The sequence below is a fragment of the Stylophora pistillata genome, chromosome 12 (genome assembly GCF_964205215.1).
Source record: "Stylophora pistillata chromosome 12, jaStyPist1.2, whole genome shotgun sequence".
In the NCBI taxonomy this organism is placed as follows: domain Eukaryota; kingdom Metazoa; phylum Cnidaria; class Anthozoa; order Scleractinia; family Pocilloporidae; genus Stylophora; species Stylophora pistillata.
In genome coordinates this window covers 22,108,775-22,136,717 of record NC_142530.1, presented here as the reverse complement: position 1 = coordinate 22,136,717, position 27,943 = coordinate 22,108,775, and the positions used below count along the sequence as shown (strand labels likewise).

General features: G+C 42.1%; 1 protein-coding gene across 3 annotated transcripts in view; it reads right to left on the bottom strand.

The window, feature by feature from the left end:
• Window positions 1-27,943, bottom strand: part of LOC111337076 (uncharacterized) — a 40,888-nt gene that overhangs the window by 5,340 nt on the left and 7,605 nt on the right. Inside the window, exons 6-36 of one of the 3 annotated variants that reach the window (XM_088741800.1) lie at window positions 26,851-27,346; window positions 26,468-26,572; window positions 25,809-25,866; window positions 24,990-25,167; window positions 23,843-23,957; window positions 22,507-22,815; window positions 20,867-21,388; window positions 20,220-20,342; window positions 19,208-19,420; window positions 18,352-18,533; window positions 17,858-18,022; window positions 17,293-17,492; window positions 15,376-16,013; window positions 14,775-14,930; window positions 14,366-14,637; window positions 13,933-14,084; window positions 12,489-13,175; window positions 11,943-12,016; window positions 11,701-11,748; window positions 9,180-11,411; window positions 7,194-9,149; window positions 2,749-7,059; window positions 2,466-2,579; window positions 2,272-2,384; window positions 1,849-1,975; window positions 1,353-1,487; window positions 1,038-1,156; window positions 815-947; window positions 504-669; window positions 215-303; window positions 20-67 (exon numbers count right to left, since the gene is read on the bottom strand). In XM_088741800.1, the coding sequence (XP_088597926.1) occupies window positions 20-67; window positions 215-303; window positions 504-669; window positions 815-947; window positions 1,038-1,156; window positions 1,353-1,487; window positions 1,849-1,975; window positions 2,272-2,384; window positions 2,466-2,579; window positions 2,749-7,059; window positions 7,194-9,149; window positions 9,180-11,411; window positions 11,701-11,748; window positions 11,943-12,016; window positions 12,489-13,175; window positions 13,933-14,084; window positions 14,366-14,637; window positions 14,775-14,930; window positions 15,376-16,013; window positions 17,293-17,492; window positions 17,858-18,022; window positions 18,352-18,533; window positions 19,208-19,420; window positions 20,220-20,342; window positions 20,867-21,388; window positions 22,507-22,815; window positions 23,843-23,957; window positions 24,990-25,167; window positions 25,809-25,866; window positions 26,468-26,572; window positions 26,851-27,346 (14,236 nt within the window). Of the gene's footprint in view, window positions 1-19; window positions 68-214; window positions 304-503; window positions 670-814; window positions 948-1,037; window positions 1,157-1,352; window positions 1,488-1,848; window positions 1,976-2,271; window positions 2,385-2,465; window positions 2,580-2,748; window positions 7,060-7,193; window positions 11,412-11,700; window positions 11,749-11,942; window positions 12,017-12,488; window positions 13,176-13,932; window positions 14,085-14,365; window positions 14,638-14,774; window positions 14,931-15,375; window positions 16,014-17,292; window positions 17,493-17,857; window positions 18,023-18,351; window positions 18,534-19,207; window positions 19,421-20,219; window positions 20,343-20,866; window positions 21,389-22,506; window positions 22,816-23,842; window positions 23,958-24,989; window positions 25,168-25,808; window positions 25,867-26,467; window positions 26,573-26,850; window positions 27,347-27,943 lie in introns of all 3 variants that reach the window. The other 2 variants (XM_088741799.1, XM_088741801.1) reach the window with 2 other exon arrangements.

Sequence of the window (27,943 nt, the reverse complement as noted above, 5' to 3'; positions counted from 1 at the left end):
AGACAATTTGGCTCCTCACCGACTCGATGATCCGCAAGACGTACTGCTCCGACAAACCAAACAGATCCTAGAAGGAGAGGGAAAGTCCGTATTGTAAGTAAAATATGAGAGAGGAAGAGACTCAAATTTGTTTCAATATGATCTACTGTCAAGCAAAAACGGTCAGCAAGACGCATGACGATTTCACCAGTTAATAAATCCCTTTTTCACTCACCTCGCCAGTGATGTACTGAGGGAACAAGTTCACCAGACCAGCTTCTTTCCTCATTTTTAAAATAGGAACAAGAATCTGCTGCCATACATCTGTCAAGAAAAAAAAAAACAGAGAAAAGATAATTCCACGCCAATGTCTCAAAACGACAGATATTTAAAATAAATAAACAGAAATTTTACTTTGTTCCTTACTGTTACTGTTACTGTTACTGTTTCATTCTTGGTATATTTTTGCTTGAAAAAAAAAAAGAAAACTGTACTCGCTTGGTACCAACCAGTTGAGAATTTACCTCTAGGTGTTTTTCCTCTGAACACCGGTTGCTCATCATGTCCATCATCATCAACCCTGATGGTAAAACTTGGTGAACCTTCCGCGTCTTCAACCACACAGTGATATTTACAGCGGCGATTCACAGAGCGCATGCTCCAGTAGAGACGAATTGTCTTGAATCCAACCTGCGGCAACAAGTAAGAGCACGTATTAAGTAAAGAGCACCCTGACTAATGCTTGCAGATTCAAATGAACCAGAAATCGAACTAAACACAATAAACTGAAAGTAAAGAAAGGCGACGTGCATGTTGATAACTAAAAATCACTCACCGGATACACGGCGTCTCTGGTGTGGAACGATTGTAGCTGATGAGGCAAAAGTTGTCCCAGAGATTTAACCACCAAGCTTCCCACGCGTAACGTTTGAGGCTTATCGCTGGTCTCCTGATTGTGACGTAACATACTGACGGAAGAAAAGGACGCAAATTAGTGAAGGAAAACGGGAAGACGGGGACGGGGAACGTGTTTTGATTGAATTTCTTACTGTGCTCACCTGGCGATCTGTTGAATCTCGTCCCTGTTCACATAAACTTTCCTAAACACAGCATAAGTGGAGAGTACATGGTCTCCGAGCACCGCGGCTTCTGGTCTATGTTCATGACACAGCATGGTCTAGCAAAAAAATGAACAAAACAAAATAAAGACAATTCAACTCAGCTATCGAGGTGCTGTTACTAAATCAACTGCTTTGTCGTATAAGAACCGACTCCTCGGGCTGGTTGAAATTATATTTAAGTCTACAAAACCAACAAATCAATGAGCGTTATAACCAGTCATAAAATCCTACTTGGAAAGAACATATGCTTACCTTGTCCTTTAGGAACAAACATCCCTTAGAGATGGCACAACTGAAGTGATAATTGTTTGGGCAGCCGATCTTGGAGAGGCCAATCTTCTGCTTGCACGACACAGTAGCGCCCCTTTTGTAGCAAACCACACAATTCTGGTGAAAAAAGAAAATGCACAGCCGTTAAGGCTTTAATCACGAAACTGGTATCTTGTTATGAATCATTCCAGATTTTATTCGTCTTAGTATTTGCTCACTTGAAGAAAGAAATAAAGGGGGTGAACTTAGCTTAAAGAAAAGTTCTTTAACTCTTCATAACTTAACATCAATATGCATATTCTCTGTACTATCCTTTATACATTTCCTTAAGTGCTGAACAGGAGAATTTGTTACACAATCAAGAACTTCTTTAGTTGGCGATCATTTCCTTTATACTAGTTACACAAATGTGTGATTCGGGGGCTGATATTGTAAGGAGAAATTAGTTGCTGGTTTCCCTGCAGCTCATGATACCTACCGTAACAGTCCCTCGCTTCACAGCCACCTCGACATTCATCAATGCGCCATTAAGCGTTTCGTAAACTTCCAAGGACCAGAGAGCACAGTTGAGATGAACCCACACGTCGACATCTAGATTCAACAGCCTGACAAGGTAAAAAACAATTTCTATCATGGTTGCCTTAACTGCCACGTTACTCGTCTATAACTTTTAAAATAGCTCACTTTTGCGACGCGTGGTGAAACGACACATCTGATCCCATACAGTTATTTCTTAGCCCTAGCTATCAATCTAGCCAAAAAAATGTCAACGTTTGGCTAGAAACAGATTTGTTATGACATCTGGAAACAAAAAGAGCTTATAGCAACGTTTGCATCCATCTGGAGGAAGAGAAGCCTTTTGGAAATGCAACCGGGTCAAAACTGGGAAGAATATCCTTACCGGGCTGACGCATTGTTATCACCGTCTCCTTTCGCACCACAAAGAGTGCACGTCCTCAAGTCATCTACTGTATTGGCAGGAGGCTTCAATGATTCGTTGTGTTTCTCCAGAAGCTGCAAAATAACCAGAACCCAGATTGTTAGGGGCGGTTACATTACAAAACGGACTCCCAATCTATTGTTAGCTCTACGTACCTCAGCTGATTCCTCAGGTGTCAACTCTATCCGTTGTTTGTTGTCGCTCTTGGCTTCTTCGCTCTGTTGCCATCTTTTCCACCGTAACCGACGCTGTCGCTTAGAAATCTTCGTCTGCAAACACAGCAGCCAAGATTATTCTCGTGAATAATGGAACTCGAGCTCTGACAGGGAAGAGTCCACCCTGCCTTAGGGAATACTTTTACCCATCCAATATTTCAGGAACACAATGGTAAAACAAATTAATAACAGCTCAAAATACTTTGTACAGAACTCAACTTACCTCTTCATCTTCGTCTTCATCCTTCCAGCTGGGACTGCGTATTTTTCGTAAAGATGTCGGCGATAATCCATCGGCCACGAGACTCCCCCGAGTCTCCACATCACTCACTGTCGTTACATTCCCTGCTCCGATGCTTGTTTGACCAACTGACGTCACAGTCGCTTCTAAAGGAGGCTCTCTAACACTGACGTCTGGTTTGCATTCCCGTGTGGGCGAGGAACATGCAGATCCGAAATGCGCGAAATATTGTTTTAAGCAAGCTTCCGAACAGAAAATGTCCCCTGTACAGTCGCCAGCTTCGACATTGACTCCATAGATTTTATAGTCTCCAGCATCAGGCTGTGTCCTATTCAATTCAGCTGTTTCCGTAGTCTTCCCAGCGTCGTCTTCTGGTTTTCTTTTAACTCCAATGCCTATTATCAAAACGTCACAATGCCTACAATATGGCCCCTCGGGCTTCTTGCGTGAGGACTTTTCCTCGCTGGGTGATAAGCTCAACTGCGAACAAGAAAAGGGCTGCTTTTGATAAATGTCCGATGACGTATGACTCCTGGGAGCTATAGAATTACTTAAATTATCTCCACCTGGAGTCGTCAGTGAGTGGGTCGCCATAAACCCTTTGGTAGCAAAGCCTTTTCCTGCGGGCTCAATGACAATGTCAGAGTGCCTGGGTGGAGAGCAGCCTATCAAGTCTGCTACTGATGCTACAGTTTCTGTTACTCTTTGCTCTGAAGTAGGCGACAGAGTTAGTGTCACATTTATACTATCCAAATCGTCCGTATCGTTCTCGAGCCTTGACGAGTTGTGCGCTTCCAATTTACACGTAGTTTGCACGAAACCATCCTCCAAAAAATTGCCACAAGATTGACTGCATGAAGCTCGGTTGTCAAGGTAATGTTCTACCTGCTCGCGTTTGATTGCCACTGCCGGGAATGTTGGGGAATCTGTGCTGTCACGATGCACCAGTGCTGAAAACTGAGGGGTCTGAACTCTGTTGACAGCATCTGATTCAGGAGAAGAGGATGCTATATACTGAACTGTTTCGGGGGAGGTTGAGGATGAACTACTGCTGGACTCCTTTCCATTAGCTTCTGCGCGCTCTTCGGGGAGATGTCCCACAGATGAAATTATTTCAACTAATCTGTCGCTGACGGTTGCTGCTGAATCTGAGAGCGGTGGAGTGGGCATTGACGGGGGAACACTGACACCACCTTTACTAGTTTCTAAAACGCCTGTATACCGAGCTCGTTTTGCTTGATGTTCGGTATCCTGACTGCTTGCTGATGGTTTGCTTAGATGAGCCAATTCGGTTCCCTCGCGTTCTTCGGGAGAAGCATCGCCATTGACAAGCGGTTTTCCACTAGAATCTGTCCGGTGTTGATGTATTCCAGGTGACGGCGGGAGAGATGAGGGTGGGGTGGGTGGATGCCCCACTACAATGTCCATGTCAGATGATGGAAACTGTGCATAATAGTCCACCATGCCATCCACTTTAGCAGATCCAAAGTTTCCTTTAAGGAGACACTGCCCGTTGAAAGCCCTGCTGCCATACGGATGTGTTAAAGCATGGGTCAAAAGCAACTTTGGTTCACAAAGGGAAAGTGGTGTAGCTGGTTTGAGATCCCTGTGAGTGTTGTTAGGAGTGGAAATCTTCAAGGAATTGCTCGCATTGCTCTCAATTTCTGTCTTCTGTTTGTTGCGGCTGTTTGAATTTATGTATATCCGTTGCCTCTTCCTCTGCTCTCTTATCATCTGTTTCTGGATACGAAGTTCCTTCTGGAGTTCACGCTTCTTCTTTTGCTGTTCCTCGTACTCACGTTTCTTCCGCTCATATTCTTGCCTACGTAGCTCCTGCAGCTTTTTCTTCATGGGGTCTTCCTCCTTCGCCTGTGGCCTCTTCTTTACCGGGCCCTCTCCACTGGACTGGGGATTTTTTGGCCGACTCGACGGCTTGGGTGTCTTTGCAGGTTTCTCGCCATTTGCTGGACGAGCAGGATTTGATGGAGTACGCCTTTCCGGTTGGATACTCTGATTATGGTCGAGAGCTTCGGGTATCTGGCCAACTGTTCCATGCAGAGCCTCAGGGCCAATTGTACTCGCCACGTTAGCTGTTTGTTGGGGTAAGGATTCCTGGCTGTTCACAGGTACGGTGCAGTTAATTTGCTCCGCCACAAGTCTATGCTCACCGCCTGAGGCTAGAGGCACCTCACCATTACTTGTGACGACAGGTGCCACACTATTAACTAAGGGTACTTCACTTGTAGTTTTGACTGGAGGTGCGACACTTTCTATGGTTTCGCAAGTAGATGGAGTTAGTTCAGGAACAGCTGTCTCAATTCCTTGATTGGTAAAAGAATCGCTGTAGTTCTCTTTCACCTCAGCAACGCGCGAGACATCCGCTTGTGCACTTGGTGTCGGATTGAGGTCTCTTTCCTGTGGCTGGGAGTCTTGGTCAGCAATGTTCGCGTCTTGCAACATATCGTTCCTGGTTTCTTCAACAACCTTTTCTTGACCAGCTGTTGGATGAGCATTTCTTGAAATATGATCCACCTTTTCCACTCCATTCTTGTTTGTAACATTACAAGCAGCATGTTTACTTGATTCTGAAGGAGTCAGCTCTGCTTCTTCGGTCTGATGTTCTTTTCCTACTTCAGGTTTTCCCAAATCCGCAATTTTGTTATCTGCGACCGCTGTTTCACTGGAAGCAGATTCAGCGAAAAACGCTTGACGTTCCTTACGTCTTTCCGTTTCCTCAAGCAAAGGCGAAATGAGGCTTTCTTCGTGGCACTCCAGCGATGCTACAGAATTTGCCTGAGAACCATTGTCCACAGCTTTAATTGGAGATAACAAACACTGCTCAAACTGAGTTTCTTCTACCATGAAGTCTCTCTCGTAGATCTTGTCCATTTCCGGGTCATAAACATCGTCATCTAAAGGCAAGTGGATTCTTTCCAATTCACTCTGCTTTTCCAGCTCCTTACAGGCTTCCTCCTCGTTAGCCATGTCTGCAACCATCGATTCAAGTTTTTGTAATGCTTCCAACCCAGTCCCATCACACGGTTGTTTACTCTCATCAGCAGACTCACTAGAATCGTTTTGTACGGAAGCTGGAATTTCGTTCTCTGTAGTATTCGTCTTCTCGTTGGACAAGTTGGCATCACTTTCTTCATTTCTTAAAGATGGCGCATGACAATTACTATTCTCGCCAGTGGCTGAAAGTGAGTTCGCTTCAATACACTGCTCCGCAAATACTTCCTCTGATGGTTTCTCTTTCACCTCTTGCCCTACAGCACCATGACTTTCACTTTTACCATCGGGACATTCACCTTCACCAGCACCAGTGGAGCCGGTATATAAGCCACTTTGTTGAGCGTCGGGTGTTTGAGGAACCGATTCTTCCGATTCCAGCCTTTCCAGCTTTATAGCCTGTGCTTGCTGAGATGGGGTAAGGCCAAGGCCCTGGAGATTTTGCTCCGATAAAGTAGGATTAGTCTGCTGCTGTTGTTGGAGATCCGCCTCTGAAGGAGCTTCAACTTCTGCTGTCTTCTTGCTGCGAGGTTTTCCGGGCTTTCTAGAGCCAGACGTTTTCTTTGCCCCTCCTCTGCCCCTGCCTTTGCTGTGTAGCCCTTGAAACTGGTCACTGAAAGGGTTGTTTGCTTCAGCAACATAATGAACTTGTGGTTGCCTTTGATGGGTGGGGTGTTGACCAAATTGCTGAAGATAATGCTCAGGTGTTGGGAACCTTTGTGAAAAAGAACTTTGTTCTGCACCGTGGGGATATCCCGGAGGAATCTGAGTACTGGATGGAAGAGGCATCTGAGGTCCTGGTGTACCAGGTGGCAAATTAACTTGTGAATCAGGCCGTTGCCCTTTTGAAAGCTCTGGTGTGTGCGACAGAGGTCGCATTGGATGGGTGCCGTCAATGGATGGCTGTGCTATTATTCCTGGGTGTTCAACCATGTTTTGCGGAAGAGATACTTGAGGCTGTTGCCCAGGTTGTTGTAATGGCATTGGAGGTTGCACAACTGGCTGTTGACCCTGTTCAACGAAAACCCCCTGTTTCTGCTTCATCAACCGATGCCGCTGTTCCATCTGTTGGTATATTTGTTGCTGAAGCACTTGCTGTTGACGTTCAAGATCTGGATCATTGGCTTGCGGTTCTGACTTTTTGGGTTTCCTCTGTCTTGTTTTAGACTGTTTTCCCTTTGGTGGCTGCCAGTCGATAGCAGGGCTTTGTTGTCTAATTGGAGATGGTTGAGGCGTGTCCCTGCTTTTGGACCTCGACCTTGATTTTGGTTTCTGTTCAAGTCCCTGAACAAAAAGGAAACGTGTTAATCATTGGTATAACTAGTTAAAAAAGAAAAATCGGCCATTATGAGGTTTCCTGAGTCTTGCTAAGAAATGTGATGGGAAGTTAGTTTCTGTTAAAAGCATACAGCTCCTACCTTCTCTACAAGTGGCATGCCCGGCTGTAAAGGGCCCTGGACTGCCATAACACTGGGCCTCACAGGAAACACTCCCGCTTGTGTTGCCACTGAATGTCCTTGTGGGACTCCTGAAGGCCATTGGGGAGCCACAAGTGGTTGCTGTTGGGCCTGTGGCTGTTGCTGAATTGCAAGCTGCTGATGTGCTGTTCCCCCAAGCTGCACCTGCTGTTGTATAAGTTGCATTTGTTGCCAGGCTTGTAACATCTGTTGTTGGAGAACTTGTCCTTGCGATTGGACAGTCATTACCTGACCTGCCAGTACTGGATCTTGTCCTCCAGCCTGGTGCAGTTGCTGTTGCAACTGTTGGTACTGCTGAACAAGAACTTGTCTTTGCTGTTGCATTTGTACAAAGGACTGCTGTAATGACAAAAATTGCTGTTGATAGAGGAAATGCTGGGGCTGAGGAGGAGGTACTGCAGTTACCTGACTGGTTGCGTTGTGTGGCTGAATAGGTGCCTGGTTGGTTTCAAGCAAAGGTTCAGGTTTAGATTGGCGCTTCCCTTCTTGACGCGACACTTCTTTCAAGTTTGCAGCTCCATCCAATTTGTTTGAATCAAGAGCCTGAGAACCTGACGCCTGCTCCCCCTGTGGTTCAATACAAGTCTCTCGTTCTGCAGAGCATCTTTCCGATTCATTTCCACCTTCATACTTATTTTCATTTGCTACATTTGAGCATATTTCATCTGAAGGGCTATCACAATTTACATTGGCCATGGCAAGGTCCTTTTCAACATCTTCGTCTTTACTAGCCTTCTTTTCCCGACAGGTAACATTACATAGTTCTTCCCTTTGTACAGTTGTGGTGTTAGGATCATCTGACCTCCCTGGTATATGTGCACTTACATCTTTAGAATTTGGGGTGCCAGTCTCTTCTTCATAGCTGTTTGTTCCTCTCGCATCATTAACCTCTCTACTATCCTGGTCGCTTTTATGGTCACCACTACAATGGTCTTTCTCAGATATAGCGTTCTCTAACTTCTCGCCCTTTACAAACTCAGAGGAGGTCTCGCCAGAATCACTGGCCACCTGGTTTGTTCCACTTGTACTGTTACCTTTTCCTTCACTCAGTTGCTTTTCATTTTCTGTTCCGGATTCCACAGATTTATCAGGGAGTTTTTCAGCTTTAGAGTTGGTGTTACCTGACAACACAGTTGTGCCATTTAGCTTATCATCACGAACATTCCCACTGACTTCACCACCACTTTCCTCTGCATTAGCCTTTCCTGTAACAGGGCTTGCTCGAAGGGTGCTCTTATTGGATGTTTCCTTCTTCTGCTGCTGCATCATCATTTGTTGCTGCAACTGTATCTTGTACAGTTGCTGCTGTTGACCGATGAACTGTCCATCAAGTCCCCCATATGGCATTATAGGCTTCAAACCTGGTTGGACTATAGGGGTTGGCTGTCTCAAGCCAAATCTCTGATGAGGGACTTCAATGAAAGGGCCTACAGCATGAGCACTTCCACCAGGAATCCCTTGCTGTTGTTGGAACTCCTGCAATACCTTTTCATATTGAACGGTCTGCTGGCCTATGTCTTGCCGCTGCGTCATTCTCCTTTGATATTCAGCAAGCAATTGCTGCTGAGTCATGTCCGGCATTTGAGGACGCATTTGTTGAGCAAACTGTTGCAACATTTGAGGGTTGGATGAATCCATTGCCAGTACACCTGGTGGAACCACTCCTTGACTACCCCCAGCAGCAAGTTGCTGTTGAATCCAAGCTTGGTGCATCAGTTGAGCTTGCACCTGCATCTGTTGCTGTTTTTGTGCTTGGCGTTGACGATAGAGAAAACGAAGCCGTTCCTGGTGTTCCTCCTCGGTGTCAATTTCAGGCAGATCTTTGGTGTTGATAGCTGTATTGAACCGTGCCCTTGCAAATCCTGGTTGGATAGCAGCATTCTGTTGCTGTTGCTGCTGTTGCTGCTGTTGCTGATGTTGAATCGCCTGTTGCTGATGTTGAATCGCCTGTTGCTGCTGAATTATCTGAAAAAACTGTTGCTGTTGGGCTCTTATGAGTTGGTCTCTTTGTTGTCGCTGAACCACATCTTGCTGTTGTTGTGGCTGTTGCAATTGACTATCCTGAGGTTGATTTGACATGGGTTGGTTGGTGGGATGATTGGGTGGCAGCTGGATAGGGATCTGAGGTGGAGGTTGAAATGGTGTCTGAGGCATTGCCACTTGCGTAGTTGTAGGACCATGTACCTGGTGGGGTTGAGGTGGCTGTGGGAATGTTACCATTGGTTGTGTCTGTACCTGAGAAGGTAACTGGCCCTGATGTAGCCATCCAGAACTCAGTTCGTATGGCTGTTGTGGAATGGTAGGCGGTTGCTGGGATGATGTCAATGGGGGTGGGGGTGGTGCAACTGGAGGAGGTGCAAGAGCTGAGGAAGGAGCAACAGAATGAGAGGGATGAAGGTCATGAGCAGCAGCCACCTGGGCTCGAACTTGTGACAGCTCCTCTTGCCAATGCATAACAGGAATTTGTTGAGGAGGTTGTTGCAATTCCATAGCTTGCTGCAGATGTTGCTCCGTGGGTTTTAATGCCGTTTGCTGTGGTACTGAAAAAGGAACAGCCTGCAAGGCGTCAGATACAGCTGGTTGGTGCATAATTTGTCCACTATCAGAACTCAATTGTTGATTTAGCATTGGTGCTTGAGTTGAAGGAATTGCAGGTACATGAGGATGGGACCATTGTTGTCTTTCATTGTTAAACACGACTTGCTCGTGGGCACCATAGTTATTTTGGGAATTCTGTTCTTCTCGGACCCCTTCTTGTAAAGGTCCTGTGTTTTGTTCAAGAAATAGAACCTTGCCTTCAGCGTTTTCTCTTCCCGTCTGATCTTGAATCGTCTCAGGTTGCGAGTTGTCACAACCCCACAAATTATGCTTAGAACCTTCATGTGCCTGTGAAACTTGGTTTAAACTTAACGAGCGATTAGTCTGTTTCTGGTCTTGAAGTTCACTGCAGCTCTGTGACTTTTGCCAGATTGATCCATCAGTATGATGAACTGCCTCTTCCCCATGTTCCTTCTCCCAAAGCGTAGATCTCTGAAACTGGTGGTTGGCACCTGCCTGTGCAGAATGGATGTCACCTGCATTTGAGTTTGAGGAATGATGACTAGAATTCGCACTTCCATCACTCTGCCTTTCTCCTAACAATCCATTGCGTTGTGCATCGTAAGGAGTCAAAAAGTCGAGAGACGATTCATGCTGATATTGACTGGTAGATGCAAGAGCGTTTGCATTAGCTCTGGGTGCTGATGAAAATGAAGGGCCAGCAGGTAATACTTGTTCTTCTACTCTACTGTCAGCGCCTTCAGGGGGTGCCATGCTATTTTGAAGATGCGGTGAGTCATGTGAGCCACTTCCAGATTTGTCAGTAGCCTTAGATGCCTGCGAGGAGGCTCGTCTTCCACTTTTGGATAAACGCTTTTTCTTCTGTTCTTCAGGTACTTTAGTTCCCTTTGCTTGTTGTTGCTTTTTGAGTTCCTGTCGAAGCAAGACATTCTCTTGTTGCTGTTGCTGTTGTTGACGCTGTTGCTCCAAGGCTCTCTTCTGCTGGAGGATTTTCCACTGTCGCTCCTGCTCTTGTTGAATGCGAAGTCTCTGTTTTCTCAGTTCTTTCTCTCTCTCTTTTTCCTCTTTACTTTTTTTACCTTTGTTACTCGTAGTTTTGCCTGAAGACTGATGACCTGCTATAGCTGCTGGAATCGGAGGTCCAATTGGGGGGTGACCCATCACTTGACTGAACGTGGGTGTGGTGGGCGTGGTTGGGGTCAAGGGGCCCGGGGTGCCAGGTGTCACAGGTGTAATTGACCTTGCAGGTGTGCTAGGTGTGAGGGGAACGGGCATGACACTATTTACTGGAAGCATTCCACTTTCTGTGACTGGACAAAGAGATGTAGACGCTGTACGCTGATCATGCTGATGCAGTAGAGATTGACCTTGTGAAGATTGAGAGGGTAGCTGTAGAGCCTGTTGTTGTTGCTGTTGGTGCTGTAGCATTTGCTGTTGTTGTTGTTCTAACTGCTGGTGCTGCATTTGCTGTTGTTGTTCCTGTAACTGCAGCTCCTGTTGTTGTTGTTGTTGTTGTTGTTGTTGTTGCTGCTGCTGCTGCTTTATTTGCAACGCCTTCTGGGACTCTAACTTTGCTTTCTCCTCGTTTTTTGCAATCAGCTGCGGGGGAAAGAAAGAAAGGTAAATGAAATTATGTTTTTTGTTTACAATCACACTGCAGACAGAAGTGGCTAGCTCGACGACTTCATATCCCTTTTTTTAAAACACTATTCTTCTCAGCATTTGAATTACGTTCCCTCTAACTTGTACGTCCAGTGCTATTTTTGATTATTTATTCAAAATGACACATTTTTAATCTGCCGTAATCTTCGTTTAGAAAAATTTAAACCCGTACAGAGGTGAAAAATGTAACGCCTTGATACCATTACACTTAAAAATGAACACATACCTTTTTCCCCTGGTCTTTCAGTCTAACACGGTTGTCCCTGGCCTTTAACTGCAAACAGATTACCGTACATGAGACTGCGTTTCAATTGTGCACTGTGTATTTCACGACAAAATTAAGACGCATTGATAAGAGTTACTACAACTAAGGTCCGACCAAATAAAAATATAGCCAACCAACACTGAGAGATGTTCATCAAAACATTGTAATGGCAGAACTTTTCATGATAAGGAAATTAAACTTACCCTGTACGGTTCCCTTTGCTCAACTGAAAGTTTTCGCCATAATCTTGCAATTGCTCTGTATCTGTTGGGCCAGTCTACGACAAATTGAAAAGTGACATGTAATTATGATCAATAAAGAAAAAAAAAACCGGCTTTTATTGGGGACAATGTTATATAACATCACAACCGCTGAGTTGATAACGCCTGTAAGTACACCACACTCTATAATCCTATAATCACCAAACTCTATTTGAAATTAAAGACAACAGCTAATTAAATCGATTGTCTACCGCAAAATCTGTTTTGGAATTCTGCCTGATAAATCAAGCTAGGAGTTTAATGAGGTTCCAATTAAGTGAAAATACCTAAAAATAACATGTAAAATTAACGTATAGCAACTGGATGAAATGACAATTATATGTGGAATATCTATTTAAGACGACACATTAAGACCAAGCCAATAGTAAATCCACGTCGAAATTTGTACTTCTATCCTATCTGCAAACCACACCTCAGGAAACCTGAATTTAGTTCACTCTTTTACCGTTTCTGCTAAGCGTCACTTACCTGGATACTCCTGCTTCAAGTTAATGTGTTCCAAGTTGGCATATAGTACTGGCGATATTGTTGCTGTAGCACCGAGCTTTTCATCTTCTTCCCACTTCTGCTGTTGTTTCATTGGGTCTACCCGTGGACTTGGAGGTCTGCGTCTCTCCCTGGGAAGATCATCTAGATCGAATTCGTTCCCTCTCGGGAATGTATTATTGTGGTTGAAACCCATTTGACCTGGAACAACAGAATTAGTAAAGCCATCCATGTGATTCTGAGGGCCCCGTTGATAACCCGATCCTCCACTCTGAAAGTGTGTTGGGCCAGGATTGTACCCCTGATTAGTGGTGCCTTGATTGTAAACACTCATTGGATGTTGGCTTGCTTGAAAGCCTACACCATGACCTGACACAGAATTATCACTCTGTGGTGGAAACTGCTCTTGCACGTTGGCCACGTTGTTGTCCATTTCAGAATCCAGAAAACTCAGCGGTCCAATGTTCATTTCTCTTTCAATATCCATGAAGATCTCTTCCACTTCTTGCCCATCCACATGAGGTAAGATGTCTCCAGTGTTGCAAAGAATATCAAGGTCATTTCCCTGAGGGCGAGTCTGGGTTTGATTCCAAGAAGAAGCTGCGGTGGGAATATGTGATTGAGAAGTGGGTGCTGGTGAAGGATGCTGAGAAGCTGGCGGTTGAAGTACTATAAAGGTAAAACAACATAAAAAAGTAAGATTTAGAGCACAGCAAAGTTTGCTATGTAAGCCGCACCTTCTGTTCAACATCGGGGGAAAAAATCCAAGATTCAGCTCACAATTATCTTCACAAGTACGGTTTAGCCACTAATATAATAATAATAATAATAATAATAATAATAATAATAATAATAATAATAATAATAATAATAATAATAATAATAAAGGTCTTTATTGAGAATTATTGTGCAAACAGACGTGCAACAATTAACATGAATAGAATGAATAAGGAAAAAGAAAAGGTATTAATTACTATTGAAAAGACATCTATTAATAAAAACTGATTTAAAACGGCTTGTCGGAACCTTAGGCAAAATATAATTATGCGACCTAGTTCTCAACTGCCGTGTTCTCTGGGGAGGTAAGAGATCGCTCAACGCAGTGTTGGTGGAAGAGATCCTTTGCCATAATTTCTTAAATTAACCTCTGACGCTACAACTTTTCCTTTTTTGTTGATTTTTTCCCTCGTCTTACTTTCCATGATCAAAAGCCGTTCTGTAACAATATTTTTTGGGGTTTGAGCTTCATTCAAAGGTTTGGCTCTTGGGCCTTTTCTTTCCAAGACAAATGATACAAGTTTATGAGCTGCGGCACAGAAGGAGAAGCTTGCTGCACAAGAAGGCAAAAATTTAACCAGCAAAACAGTGAACACTTCAACTTTAATTAGATGTGGACAACGTCTCTAGCATACTAAGGTACAGTAACCTCTGTTTGTGGAATGAGAATCATTCTGAGTTCCTGGTAAGTCATCTGTTAGCATATCCAATGACCTGTACAGAGCATCTGGATTGGGGACGTCTTCTGTCAGGTTGATGGCGTGTGATGGAAATGGGTCTGCATTGGCAGATTGCTGCCAGCTAAGAAAATGTATAACATATCCATTTATCACGAGAAAAGTCAAGGTTTATTTCCATTTATTAATGGCAAAGGAAGGTAAATTACTCAGGGATTTAACACTACATGAAATCCAATTTCATAAGAAGAAGATATAGAATAATTGAATTGGCAGCTTTAAAAAGCGCTCTGAAACGGTTTGCCAACCTTTTTAACATTGTTAACTTGAATTTTGGCCAACATCAACGTTTTTTTGACCGGTGGAGGAAGTTCTTAAAACTTAACAGTTTACAACATTTCTTACTTGTCATGTGCACTCAATGCTCCTCTTGGATAACCTGTTGAATGACCAGGATGCTGCCTCTCTTCCCCAGGCATCATCTGAAATGGAACTTGTCCTGAGCCATCAAACGACGCCTGCTGCCTTTCAGGGTTAATTGAACTTTGTCTCACAACAAAAGGGTCTTGGTTTGCCTTATCTTCATCCTCAGAAGGGGTTGACGGTGTCTTGCCACCGTGCTTTGATCGTTTCTCTCTACCGAGTGTATCTAGAAGGTCTTTGCCAAAGAACGCCTCCTAAAATGAAAAAAATATCGCAAAAGGCGTTGAAACATCAACCACAATGCGTCAAATAAGTACCGGAATTCCAATATACAGCACTCAATGAAAAATGACCCAAAACTCGTAAAAGCCACAACAAAAGAGGACTGTACCTGAATCCACTTAGGATAGGACTCCTGCAGAGCATTCTCATCAGATGCATCAGCCCAACAATCACTGCTTACTTGATTTAGTGAAGGCTCCAACTCAGTGAATGGAGAAGGTTTGCTACCAAAGGAAGGACTACTTATTCCACTCGGATAAGTTTGCTACACATGCCAGCAAAAAAAAAAAAAGAAAGAAAAAAAGGAAAAAACACCATTACGGTTTGTTTAGAGTGACCACATTTTGGTCTACTGCTCTGTTATGTTATTAAATACACTCTGTTACAAAGTATTTGTAAGTATCAAACAATCAAAGTCAATTACAATGTACCTGCTTCACAACGTGAGTTTATATCCGTTGTACTTTTCAAATTTCCCAAATCTGTTATGGCTAAAATATTTCCTCTGTACGTTTTTCAAACCACTTTAATTTACACCTCTGTTGATGTTGGATTGTGATAACGAACACAACAGAAGATAAAATAAATAATCAAACGGACCAGAGGAAAAAAAGCTACCCACAACTTATATAAAAGGCAAGATACAAATTCAAAAGAAAGAAATTTCAAGATTCATAATTGCATTTTGTTTCAAAAAGTGTAATAATAACCTGTGACAGCTGATTTCCCAAATGATTCAAGTTGGAAGGCCCCTGTGCTGTTGGAGCAAATGCAGGCCCTTTCTTCTTCATATTTGCTCGAGCACCACGACCAGCATATCTCCTCCCTCCTGAGCCACGACCATGCAGCACAAATCCACCAACTCCTGGGCGCCCCACATTAGATTGCCTGGATCTACTGACTCTGGATGGAGCAAGGGGTGACTTGTGTTTAATGCTGTCCATATCATCCATCATATCCATGCTACCATCTTCCACGACAGCCCTATTGAACATGACATCTTTGTCTTGCCAGTGGCCTGCAAAGCTGTTCCTCTTGACTGGACCGGTAGGCGTGCTAAACTTTTTAGGCTTCAGCTTGCTCTTGACCACTCGCCTCCTACTGCTTGGTGGTAACTTTAGCCTATTCATGTGCCGCAGACCAGACTCTGTCAGTTCAATAGTGTTACCCGAAAAGGGAGCTGTTATCTGCACTTTGTTGAAGTGGTTTGATAGCTTCAGTTCAACCAAGTTGTTGTTGACACGCTGACACGGATGTAAAGGCTTTCCATCGAGTTGAGACTGTAGATCATCATTTAGAGACTGAGGTCGATAATGGTGTAAAGCTGTAGCCCTTGGTGATGGGGGACCTGACAAGAGATATAAACCCCAGTTCTACGACAACATCTGCATGAATATCAACTGAAAGTTAGTCAACTAATAAAACCCCTTCTTTTTGGTGATTCCAAGTGAGATGGCACAAAAATGGAACAAGTTTGGTTTCCTTCCTAAACCAACATTGACAGCTTTGAAAGACAAGGCTACATCAAGAGGATTAAGGTTGCAGTGGCTTCAACATATGTCACTGAAAATAGCGCTACATTTCCGAGTCTTCCAGTCCTTAAGGCCTTCAAACCTTCAAACTCCAAACAGTTGCTTTTTTAAAACAAAACACACACAGCAAAACTCCTAGGTACAAGATGTGTATAATCTACCAAAGCATGATACACACAATAGCCTCCTTAGCAAACATGCCAAAAATATATATATCTTATTAACCAAGCATGAGGGCCGTACTAGGAGAATATCGGCCCGAGGTCTTGACAGTATGGACCTCGCTGCGCTCGGTCCGTACAAAAAAGACGGAGGGCCACTATTCTTCCAGTATGGCCCCGAGCAAGCTTGGTTAATAAGAGATTTATTATACGACTGAAGGTCAAAGGGACGCAAGTGCGGTATCATTCAGGACCATTCGGGACAGTGCCCGGTCCAATACTGAGCGAATATTGGACCAGCAATAGAGCATTTTGATTGGCTGATTTTAGTTATTGGCCCTCTGACTGCCCGAGTCGTGTAATAAATATCAATAGTAGTTAATTACAGAGATGTCCACACAAAACAGCAAAGGAAATAAGACACAGTGAGTGAGAGAACCAGATGGTGTAAGTAATAGAACAGAATAAACAAGGAACAGATTTCCTTCAACACCCTTCAAATCAAGACTTGTGCAACTTAAAAGAAACAAAGAGGGAAAAAACAAGTTCAGATTGAGTTCAACTACCTTACTTGGGTCATCAAAAAGCTAAATTTTGGTGTCCAAATGCATTAAGTACTGGACTCTGTTGACACAGAGGTTTGTGTTTTTGCTTTTTGCAGTAAATGTGTGAGAACAAAATTAGGACTGTTTCATGCTTTCCTACGATAAATGTTGACTGACATCACAACAAAAAAAACTGGCTGTTCTTGCTCGAGATAGTAAACAGTTTAATGTTGTCTAACGCTCCAACAAAATGTCAAGGAACAACTTCCGGGGTTCACTTGAAAAACTGAATGTGGTACACTCCTTTTGTAAAGCCTTTGCGACAGTTGTCTCTGCTTAGTGCATTGTGGAGGGCATTTTGAGGGGTGCACAGCACGAAAATTACTAACCATGCAGAGTGTTAGTTCCAGCAGAAGATAAGAAGGTGAGGAAAGGTTGGGAAGCAGATGAGGTTCTACAAGACATACCACTGACACCGACAAGTGCACGCTTGGTTTTGGGACGACAATACAAACAGTGATATCCATATTCTGCGGCCCTATCCAATTCTTCTTCACTGACAAGACCGTCACATGAGCCATGAAGCCACCTGGTGGAAGGAAACAAAGAATGTTCAAGTCAGCTAGAATGCAACTTTCTCAGGGGCATCAAAACTAAAACACAAATCAAATGGCAAATAGTGATAAGCTCACACAAAGGATTGACTTTCTTTCTGTAATTATTTTTCAAAGCTTTGATTTACAATTTTATGTGTGTGTGTGTTCTCCCAACATCCCATGTGGGTTATTACATCAGTAAACTCATTAAAAGTGCTGTCTATTGCCTAAATAAAACACATCGATCAGGAGGTAACACAACAGGGTAATCAAAGGTGCTTCCTACTTGTGATAGCATTCTCAAGACCATCTAATTCCCTGAAGTCAAGTATGAACATTGAAAATTATCTACATGTACCTGTCACAATGTGCACACTGTATCATAAGGTCATTGGTGTTGTACTTGATTTTGCAGACAGGACAGATTGTTTTACTAGCACAAGGCCCACACTGAGTGTAATTTGACATCCACTGGCAACCAACTCCAGGTGTGGTAGCTGCACAGTCAAAACAGGTCACACACCTAAAAGATACAACAGTTCTTTAAGCAAGATCCAAAAGCAAATTCTAATGACCAATTAACATTATCTTTCTTTGTCAACTAGTGCTGAGCATTTTGTGTTAAAAGCACTCTCCCTAGTTCATAACGTTCTTAATTCCATTTAATAGTCTACTCTACACATATTAAACTTTGAGAAAAAATAAATACACCAACAACCTGTGGGAGCGAAAATGTTAACAGACCACAACATTCCCTGCAGACTTTCTGGAAAAATGTAATTCACACTTCCGCACAGAGAATTGATATAGAATATTGCCTTTCAAGTTTTTTTTTTTTTTGCTAATACTCACCATTTGCACTTCCATCCACCCTGAGGAACATGACATAATGGTGGGTCAAGGCAATAGGTGTGATACGAGATGTCACAGCTGTCACAGAGTAGAAGACGAGCCTCGTCACTTCCTTTTCCACAGCCCTCACAGAGAGTGCAATCCAAGCAACGCCAACCTTTTGTCAAGATTACTTTGTTGACCTGTGTATGATCAAACTCTTATCAATTTCTCCGTATCTTCAAAGCTCTCTTAGAAATACTTGTTAAACAATATTGTGTAATACAACAATAGGTAGCTGATGTGCACTGTTTTATCTTCTTTTACCTTGATCCAAGTGCACTTATTTCTATAGCAACCCCTTGAGGAAACCATGTGTGAGTGATTGCCATACTGCATATAGTCTGCAAGCACGCTTTCATTACTAGCTCTGCAGAACATGCATTTCTCTGCCTTCTGGAAGAATTGAGATAAGTCAGGGAGAGGTTTGATGGGGGTCTGGCACTAGTGCTAGGCCCCTCACAGATTTCTCACTGGCTCACACTGCTCAAGAGTTCATACTTTCCCACGAAAAAGAAATGCTAGAGCTGAAGCCCTCATAAAGAGCCTGCTTTGAAGCTACATGTACATGTATACTGTACACTGGATGGAAGACTGGACCAAAATAAACCCAAAACTTGTAACAAGACCCCCTCTCAACCAAAACCAACATCAAAAGTGTGCCTCTATGAACTCTTAACTCTTCAACCCCAAAGAACGATAAGCATCTAATTTCTCCCAACACTCTCACCCCTGAATCAAAACATTAAGGTCCTGAGAATAAAGGAAATGATCCTGAACTCAAGAAGCTCTTGATTGTTTTGCAAATTCTCCTTACCTTAACACCAACACAGTAGGGGTGGTAAGACTGCCCACACTGTGAGCACATTATCAGTTGCCCTTCTGGACCCTTGCCAAAACTTCCACAGCACAAGCACATGTCCTGTTTTGTGGTGAATTCATCATCAGCTGAGAACAGCACAAGAGTTGTGTGTAGGCTCTCCGATTCTTCTTCCTTACTGGTCTGATGCAATGAATTTGCTGCCTTTGGCTGCAGATGAAGAGTACAACAGTTACATGCAGTGAAGGGCAATGAAACAACAATAAAAAAATAAAAAATTTGGTCAGGCTTAACTACAAAGCAAGAGTTGTCTCTTGTTAGGATCCACTTTAAATAAGATCAGAGGCAACCCCAGTTTGAGTTTGAGTTTAATTGATTCGCCACAGGAATGGCAGGAGAAAGGAACAGAACTTTCATTCCAATTGACACCTAACCCCTTTTTTTTACCCACCCATCCCACCCGGTGAGGACATCCACCACACAGTAATCTTGTGTGTGGGAAATTAACGTCTCCTACCTCAACCCTGCAAAAGACGGGACCTCCATTTATCGTCCCTATCCGAGAAGACTAGAAAGTCTAACCATTTGCAGATATTATTACAAAGGCAGCACTTTCTTCTCAGTTAATTAAAGACCCTGAGTGTTGCTCCGGCCGGATTTGAACTCACGACCTCCCGCACAACAGTCCAGCACTCTACCAATTGAGCTAACCGGGTGGTTAAACCGCAGCTTTAATGAAAATTTATTAGAGGATAACTGACATAAAATTTCCCTCAAAAGATAGTATTTTTTTAAGGATTCTTACATTTTTGTCTAAATAAAAGCAAACCAATTTCAGATGACGCAGAGTAATAATGGCTTGCATAAGTAGGAGATTGATAAACACACACACTGTCAATTTGAAGAAACACAACAGTGCTAACAATGACTCTGAAAGTAAGGTTTGCAATCTACAACTTCACATAACATCTAACACAAGATAAAGCTGAATCACAGATTTGCAACTTACAATGTTCTCTTTGCCAGGTGATGTTTGTGGCGCTGCTTTGTGCTTCAGCTTGTTGGGTGGACGACCTGGACCTGGTTTACCATTTTTGGATTTCTTCCTTGCAGGAGTTCCACCTGACTTGGCCTAAACCAGAAAAAAGACACTAGCTTCAAAGAACTACATCCCAGCATATCACCCTGTGAAGGTGTAGTCTGATCGTCCGGGTGAGTGTAGTCCTGAGAAGGACTGTTGTCGGTGGCAGTGACTGACGTTTCGACAACCTGTGCGGAAGTCATCATCAGAGTCATCAGAGTCACTTGACTCTGATGATGACTTCCGCACAGGTTGTCGAAACGTCAGTCACTGCCACCGACAACAGTCCTTCTCAGGACTACACTCACCCGGACGATCAGACTACACCTTCACATGTTACCCCCGGGTTCAAACCATTTACTGCATATCACCCTGTGTTACTGTGCTGTACTACCTACTGTCTAATCAAAGGAAACCCAATATATGCACATGGGATACAAATAATACAGCTGAAAAGAAAATTACGAATGAAAAATTGAAAGGTCTTGGCTGTGTTTTATCTTGTTTTTCACATTGCAAAATACAGTAGTTTCTTTATGTTATATAAATTGTCGCGAAGTAGCAAATAAACAAACCCTGATTTTGCTGGACAACTTCCTCTTTCCTGACAGCCTCGGAGGTGTTATCAACGAGTTTCGGGGTGAATAGTAGTTGGGTACAGGAGCCTTTGGAACAGTGAGGTGTCTGTCCATTAACTGGTTAGCTACTGAAAGTGATGGCAAAGAACACGGCTCTCCTAGACCGCCTGAGTGTGTCAGTAAATCCAACTCATGATCTGGCTTCACAACAACTTCCATTTCCTCGTCCAGTGGCAACTTTTCACCTAGCTGCAATTTCTCGGGTTCAATGTTGTCAAGGTTTGGCATAGGAATGGTTTCTGTATCCGTTACATCCAGGACAGGGTCAAAATGACGTAGTGCACTTATATCATCCAGATGAGGAACCAAAAGAAGGTCACTATCCATGTTACAAGGGCTCATGCGGCCTGCTGCTATTGTAAGCGTACGCTTGTCTTCTTCTGGTGGGCAGTCAAGGTTGTTTATGTCCATATGGTTATGCTGTGTGGTAAATGTTAGGTCTAGTCCATGATTCTTATCCTGAGACAAAATGAACAGAGCAATTTAGTTCAGATTACAAGGCCAGGGGCCCGTTTCTCGAAAGTCCTGGTAACTTAATGGGCCCATAAAGCTGTTCTGTTTTCATTCAAGATGTGGATTTCAAAATTTTTGAAAATGATACAACAAAACTATTAGCTAAAGAAACAAAAAGGACTGGTTTGGGTGCCCGAACCTGCTTTCTTATCCTTTAAATTTTGATTTTAAAACATGGCTTCCGGTCCATTAAGTTGCTTGATCTTTTGAGAAAGGGGCCCCAGGGAACAAATCACTCTGATACACTGACAGAATCTACTCTTGAAATCCACTGCCAACTTCCAGAGAACCAGACTTATAAGCTCTCTGGTCTTTAAGACAGCAGGACCCGAATGGATGAACTTACTAACAAAGTATGATATCTAAATTCAATCTGGATTATTCTAGTCCACTTCCCTGGCTTAAAATGTAATGCAATGCCCCTTACAATGTTGCTCGCAAAAACGGAAAAAAAGCCATCCAGGAAACGAATTATTTAACACAGAGACAAAATCTAAGAAAGGCAAAGAAGACTTGGTCATCAATGGAATTTTCGCTGATTTCATACAATTCTAATTTTTGAAAATAATTGTCATGAAGTAGAAGCTGTAACCTCTAAAGGTTACTAGTACAGCGGAGAAGACAATTCAAACACACAATAGAAATCACAGTTTAATTAAATGAGGTACATAATCAAAATTACATAATGAAAATGAAAAGATCAGCATGAAATCACAGATGAAAAGGGTGAAGTATAGATTGAAAATAGCGTAGTTATGATTGATGGTTGTAGCTGAATTTGTGTTGCTGAATTTATGTGGTTCAAATTTGGTCTAGCTCCTAATGATTGTAGGTAACTCGCTAATAGCAGACGAAATTGGTAGTACCGACAGCACCTTACAGCAATGAAGTATGAAATACAATATCTGGTGCACGCGCTTGAACGAAACTGACTGAAATAAGAAACTCATTAAGTAATAATCATTAATCAATGCAGAAATAATAGACCAGAACAAACATAACAGAAAAGTACACGAGCTATGCGTTTTAAAACTAACAGAAGCAGATCTCAGAATACCACTTACCAACAGCTGTAAAGATCCCTTCTCTGGCTTGCAGCTCGGACAGAAGTATGGATACTCCTTGGCAGTATACTTTTGATATTCTTCCTTATCAATGTTGTCACAGCTTGCATGGATCCACTTCTCACAAGAGAAACACTGCACCATGGCAACATCAGTGAACTGTCTGTAAGCTCTCCCACACAAAGGACAAAAGAGGCCTTTGTTACGTTGTTGATAGCAACTATCACACACTGAGAAATTATGATGCCAACGAGAAGTAGGACCACCTCCGGGAGTATTTGAACCGCAGTCTTCACAACGACGGCAAGCCTATTAAAGAAAGAAAAAATGAATTGAGTTGCAAATTTCTGAGATAACACTGTATCTAAACCAGAAGGGTTACCTTAAACACGAAGGCGCGCTATAAAAGGAGCCTTAGGTCCCACTGGACCATTTGTCAATCAACCGTCGTGTGATGTAGAACTCTTAGAGTCAAGTCAGCTTGAGCTAAAGCTACTCCAAAGCAGTGAAAAGCGGGCGCAATCCTCAAAATTGTTTTATGTCTTCATCACAATACAAGAATATTTGAGATTTGTATTTCCTTTCTCCAATGGAAACTGTCTTTATTTGTGGCGGTAAATTTGAGATCGAAGTAGGTGGTTCGCACGTGACCTCATGCCACCATGCTGGTGGAAGTGAACAATAGATATCTCATTAGCTCCATTTGTTCGGCTACCGGCATTTAAATTTGACCCGCACACATCAACGGGGAGTGACAAATGAGCCTAGTTCTTCCCAGGGAAGACCTCCTTATATAGCGCGCCTTCGTGTTTAAGAGGACTTCCAGTGACAAGTCCCCTTGTTCAAACATTAACCTCTTTTTCTTGTCAATCACGAGACTTGTGAAGGGAAAAATTATCAAGGATGAATTTTGCTATAGTGTAGATGAAATGACAAGGACACTTGTGACCAAAACATGAGGCTAAGGGGCTGGGTGTGCTGAAAAATTTTTTACTTATTTTGCTAAAAAAAACTGTCATCAGTTCAGTGAGACAAGTATGCCCCATGATTTTTCATCCTACCAAATCTTTAAAGGTGCCATTGTCCTGCCTTGGAGCAGCCCTCCTCTGTCACCACCTTAACAGGATCCTTTTCTATTACTCACTGTTTTAATATGGCCTTAAGCAAACTTCTACCCATGCAGATGTCCCTTCTGACATGCTTTCTTTGCAAAGCCTATCACAAACAATTTTCCATTGACCAGAACAATTTACCAGGAAACCTGTTATTCAACACATAGCTCGATTCTTGCATGTAGTTCATTACAAGGGCTGCAAAGAACATCCTAGTTACTCACCACACACTTCCAGCCAGTCTTGGGTATGGTGCTCATAGGAGGGTCCAAACAATATGTATGATATCCAGTGTCACACAAGTCACAAACTAACATTCTATTGTCATCACCAGGTTGCCTGCAAATAGCAGAACTGATATAAATAAACAGTGTAAAAAATTCAAGGCATAAGACAACAGATATAATGAACGATAGGGAGAAATATATTATGTAGTTTCTTATATGGTGTCCCAGTAATGAGGACATGGCAGCAAGTACTGAGGGAGAGTCGCGTCTACTTTCTCCTTGTACTATTCTCAAGTCAATCAAACATCACGGTTAAGAGAATGTAGGAAATAGTGGCCAGCTAAAGAAGTTCTTGAAAATTACACAAATTCACCTTGTCGATACCAAAATAAATATATCAAAAAGAGTTTTGAGAACGTGCTGACTGATTTTAGGGTGCGATGGGTTAACAACAACAACAATGACAACAACAATTTAATTAAGATTAGAAATATAGCTAAGTACATTGGTTTCTCCTTGCAAATAACTTGTGCACTAATCGAGGCGGGGAGATCTAAGGACAGTTTACAAGTACAGGATTTATCTATAGATGGACTAACAATCAAAACACCACTATGCAGTAAATAGAATAAGCATAAAACAGAGCAAGTATATTATGATTACGAAAAGAGGCTAACCTAATGTATTAAATAACTCAATAAGAAGGGAGATTTCGGTTAAGATGACAATTATCCTTAAGAAAATAGGGAAAGGAAAGAATATTCTCCACATCTGACAAAAAAAAATTGCTCCAATATAGAGAACCCAGTTACACAACCTGCTTGAGGTGCAAAGCATGAGAGATTTACCACACAGACATAGAAAAAGGGACTGATCACTGAATTCCAATTTGTAAAGAGCTTTGATTGTTATGAACTGGACACACATTCAAAGAAGTACATGACAAGAATTAGAAAAATATCAACAATGGAATGTTGTTTGATTTCACAAAAAACATTCCCAGAATTCAAGTTTGAGTCGAAACATGAATAGCAGACAGTGGGGAGAGTTGACGTTTAAATCTTGGAAGGAAGTTTGTTATAGAAGTTTTACACATAACAAGAAGTAACATTCACTGTTGAACAAGAAAAGAAAATCTGCCCACCTGCAACCTTGACAGACTTTACAATCTGGACACTGCCAGCCCATTCTTATTAGAGGAGTCAAATCAACAGAAGGATCCAAGCACCGGCCATGATAATGACGGCCACAGCTTGTGCAGAATATCTGTTCTGAAAAATCCTTTGCATCCCCACAGAGGACGCATTCAGCTTCGCCACCGGCTGCAAAACAAAACAAAACAAATCAAATCAAAACAAAGACAAATGTTTCAGAATTTCCTCATGACTACTAAATAATCCTGATTCATTACAAACCATTAAGATTTACCTGGCTCCCAGACGATGGGTTTGCAACTCAGTTAGTAGTAACACCCAGCCAGTAACCAAGGGACACTGATCTAAACCACTTTGAAACCTAATTTTTTTCCAGGCTTCTCTTTCTAAGATTCCTTTGATTGTAGTTAGCCTGTGAGAACCATTTTGCCATTTAACTCTGATCACCTTTCTCCCAATTTTTTTTTTTGTCTAAATTCATCACGATCATCATCACGATCTATGTTAATAGGCCTGATTCTTCTTGCACTCTAAATGCCGTGACAAATAATCATAACGATTAAATAACTTCATGAACCTACCATTCATATCAACTTTATTGGCCAAAAATATCATAATGATTCCAGATATTTTTTGATCAACTTTTAGGCTACTTAGCTATAGTTTCATGGGTGAGCAGGTAAATAGCATTGTAATCATATTAAATATACAAGTGAGCTACATTTACTTCAGTTGTGTAATACTGTTGTTATAAAGAACACCAAAAAAGGGTCCACATCCACACTCGGTTTTTTTTTTTAACTACTTACCAAGACGACCTGCATCTCCCAAATGCTCTGGGCATAACATGGTCATAGATTTAATGTCCTGTTTTAGAAAGAAAGTTTACCAATTAGAAACGCGAGAACACAGAGAGGAGTCAGGGCAGCTTTCTGTTTACATGAAAGTGACCAACTTCTTGAAAAGGATAACAGTTAAGCCTTGAACATAATCAACAGGGGAATTCTTCTATGACTAAGTCTGTTTGTTCCAAATAAAGAGGGAAAGAATGACAATCAACAGTACAGCTTAATTTGTGCTTTGATCTTATCCTAATTGTAATTCTAAGAAGAAAATTTGTTGGAAAGCGTGATGCCAGACAGGTGCCTAAGTTCGTTGCCTTTCCGAAACAATTCAGAAGCTTTTTAATTCTCATAATACGGTTAATCCCTTTATGATAATGAGCAGGGCTCGACACTAACAGTAGCCAACTAGCCACAGACTAGTAGAAATTCAGTTTTGGCTAGCGTTTTTCGATTTCCACTAGCCAGTTTGGCTAGTAAACAAACTGAAACTGTTGTAACATCTAAGATGTCACTAGCCAATAGGCTAGTAAGTTGAAAAGTTAGTGTCGAGCCCTGCATGAGTAAAAGAGAAGATTGAATTTCTGAGGAAAATGTCAGCAGACAAGTACTTCATCTGGACAAACCTGAAAAGATCCACTACTTGCTGCACAAGGATAGTGATAAGTCTTGCTACAGCGCGGCATTTGACAAACGACACTTGCACCAAACCGATTGCAATGATCACATCGCTGAAAAGGGAAAATGATCACAGAACCAAATTAAAAACATAGTTCAGTGGTAAAAAATTAAACAGAAGATGTGTTTTCACGGAAATACCCCATTTATCCCAGATACAAATTAAATACTTATTCAAATCAAAAATCTCTTAACAAAGAAGAGAAACAAAAAAGATTGGCCCAATGATTGTCAAAAGCTGCTGCCTACATTGAAATTTGTTTTTATGACCAGCTCTAGATAATTTTAGAAGATTTGTTCTCAAAGAAATTTAAAATTTTCAACAACATACCTCAGACATAGCTTTTACAACTGCCTTGTCAACATTGATTAAATCATAGGAATCTGTCTGGCTGACCCCTTCAGACCATGCAGCACAGCAGTGATGGGCCCAGGTGTAACCATCTTCTTCAAACACATCACTCAACTCTTTCTCCTTCACAGTCCCATATGTAGTCTTGTCAATTGTCAAGTCATTGGTACCAGTTCTTAATGGCAACCCTACAACCACAATTCCCTTCCGTCGTCCACGTCCAGGTGGTCTGCCAGGCCCACGGCGAGTTACTACAGGTGGAGGTTCTGGTTGATCTTCGGCAAATTGTCCTGTGTCACAAGCATCTAAGTATGACCGGTCTCTGAAAGGATCACAGCCACTGTTCTGTCTGTGTCTGTTTTGGAGCTTTTTGACAGGGTTGAATCCTGGAGTGGGTGCATATCTCTGGAGTTTGCCATGGAACATGCGTTTCTCCACACCACAATTGCAGAATGAACATGTTTTGTTTTTAGCCCTGTACAAATGAAAATGTTGAAAAATAGAGTTTGGTTGGAGAGATAAGACTGTCAGTGTTACAAATAGAAGCTGGAGTGGACAATTGTGAGTCAGATATTAGGAGTAAAACGATCAAAGAACCTTCCATCCATTTTGACCCTAAATTCATTCCAACTATGTCTAAAAGCTGTGTAGCCTAAGTTAAAATAAAATTTCAGTCAAAATGATCTCAAACTAAAATGAGTGGCAAAAGCACTTAACATGCCTCCCCTAGTAGGTGGTTGACAGCTGTCCACTCAAGAATCTTCTAATTCATCTCTAATAACTTACTTGAAAGTCCCCCTTTTAGCCCAAAACAACACTGCTAGAAATTATCGATCATTTTGTTGACAGCTGGCAACATTAAAATGGGAATGAAGGGGGATATAAATGCCAGCTACCAAACAAAAGGAAAAATTTGAAAGTGGTGGAGTGTGCCAAGATTTTTGTCACTCATAATATTGATCTTAATCTTTCTCTTTTTAAAGTTAGATTTCTGGTTTTAAGATGATGGTGATGATTTCCCTAGATAAAAAAAATATAGAAAATATATAAAATGATTTAGACTTAAATCGTT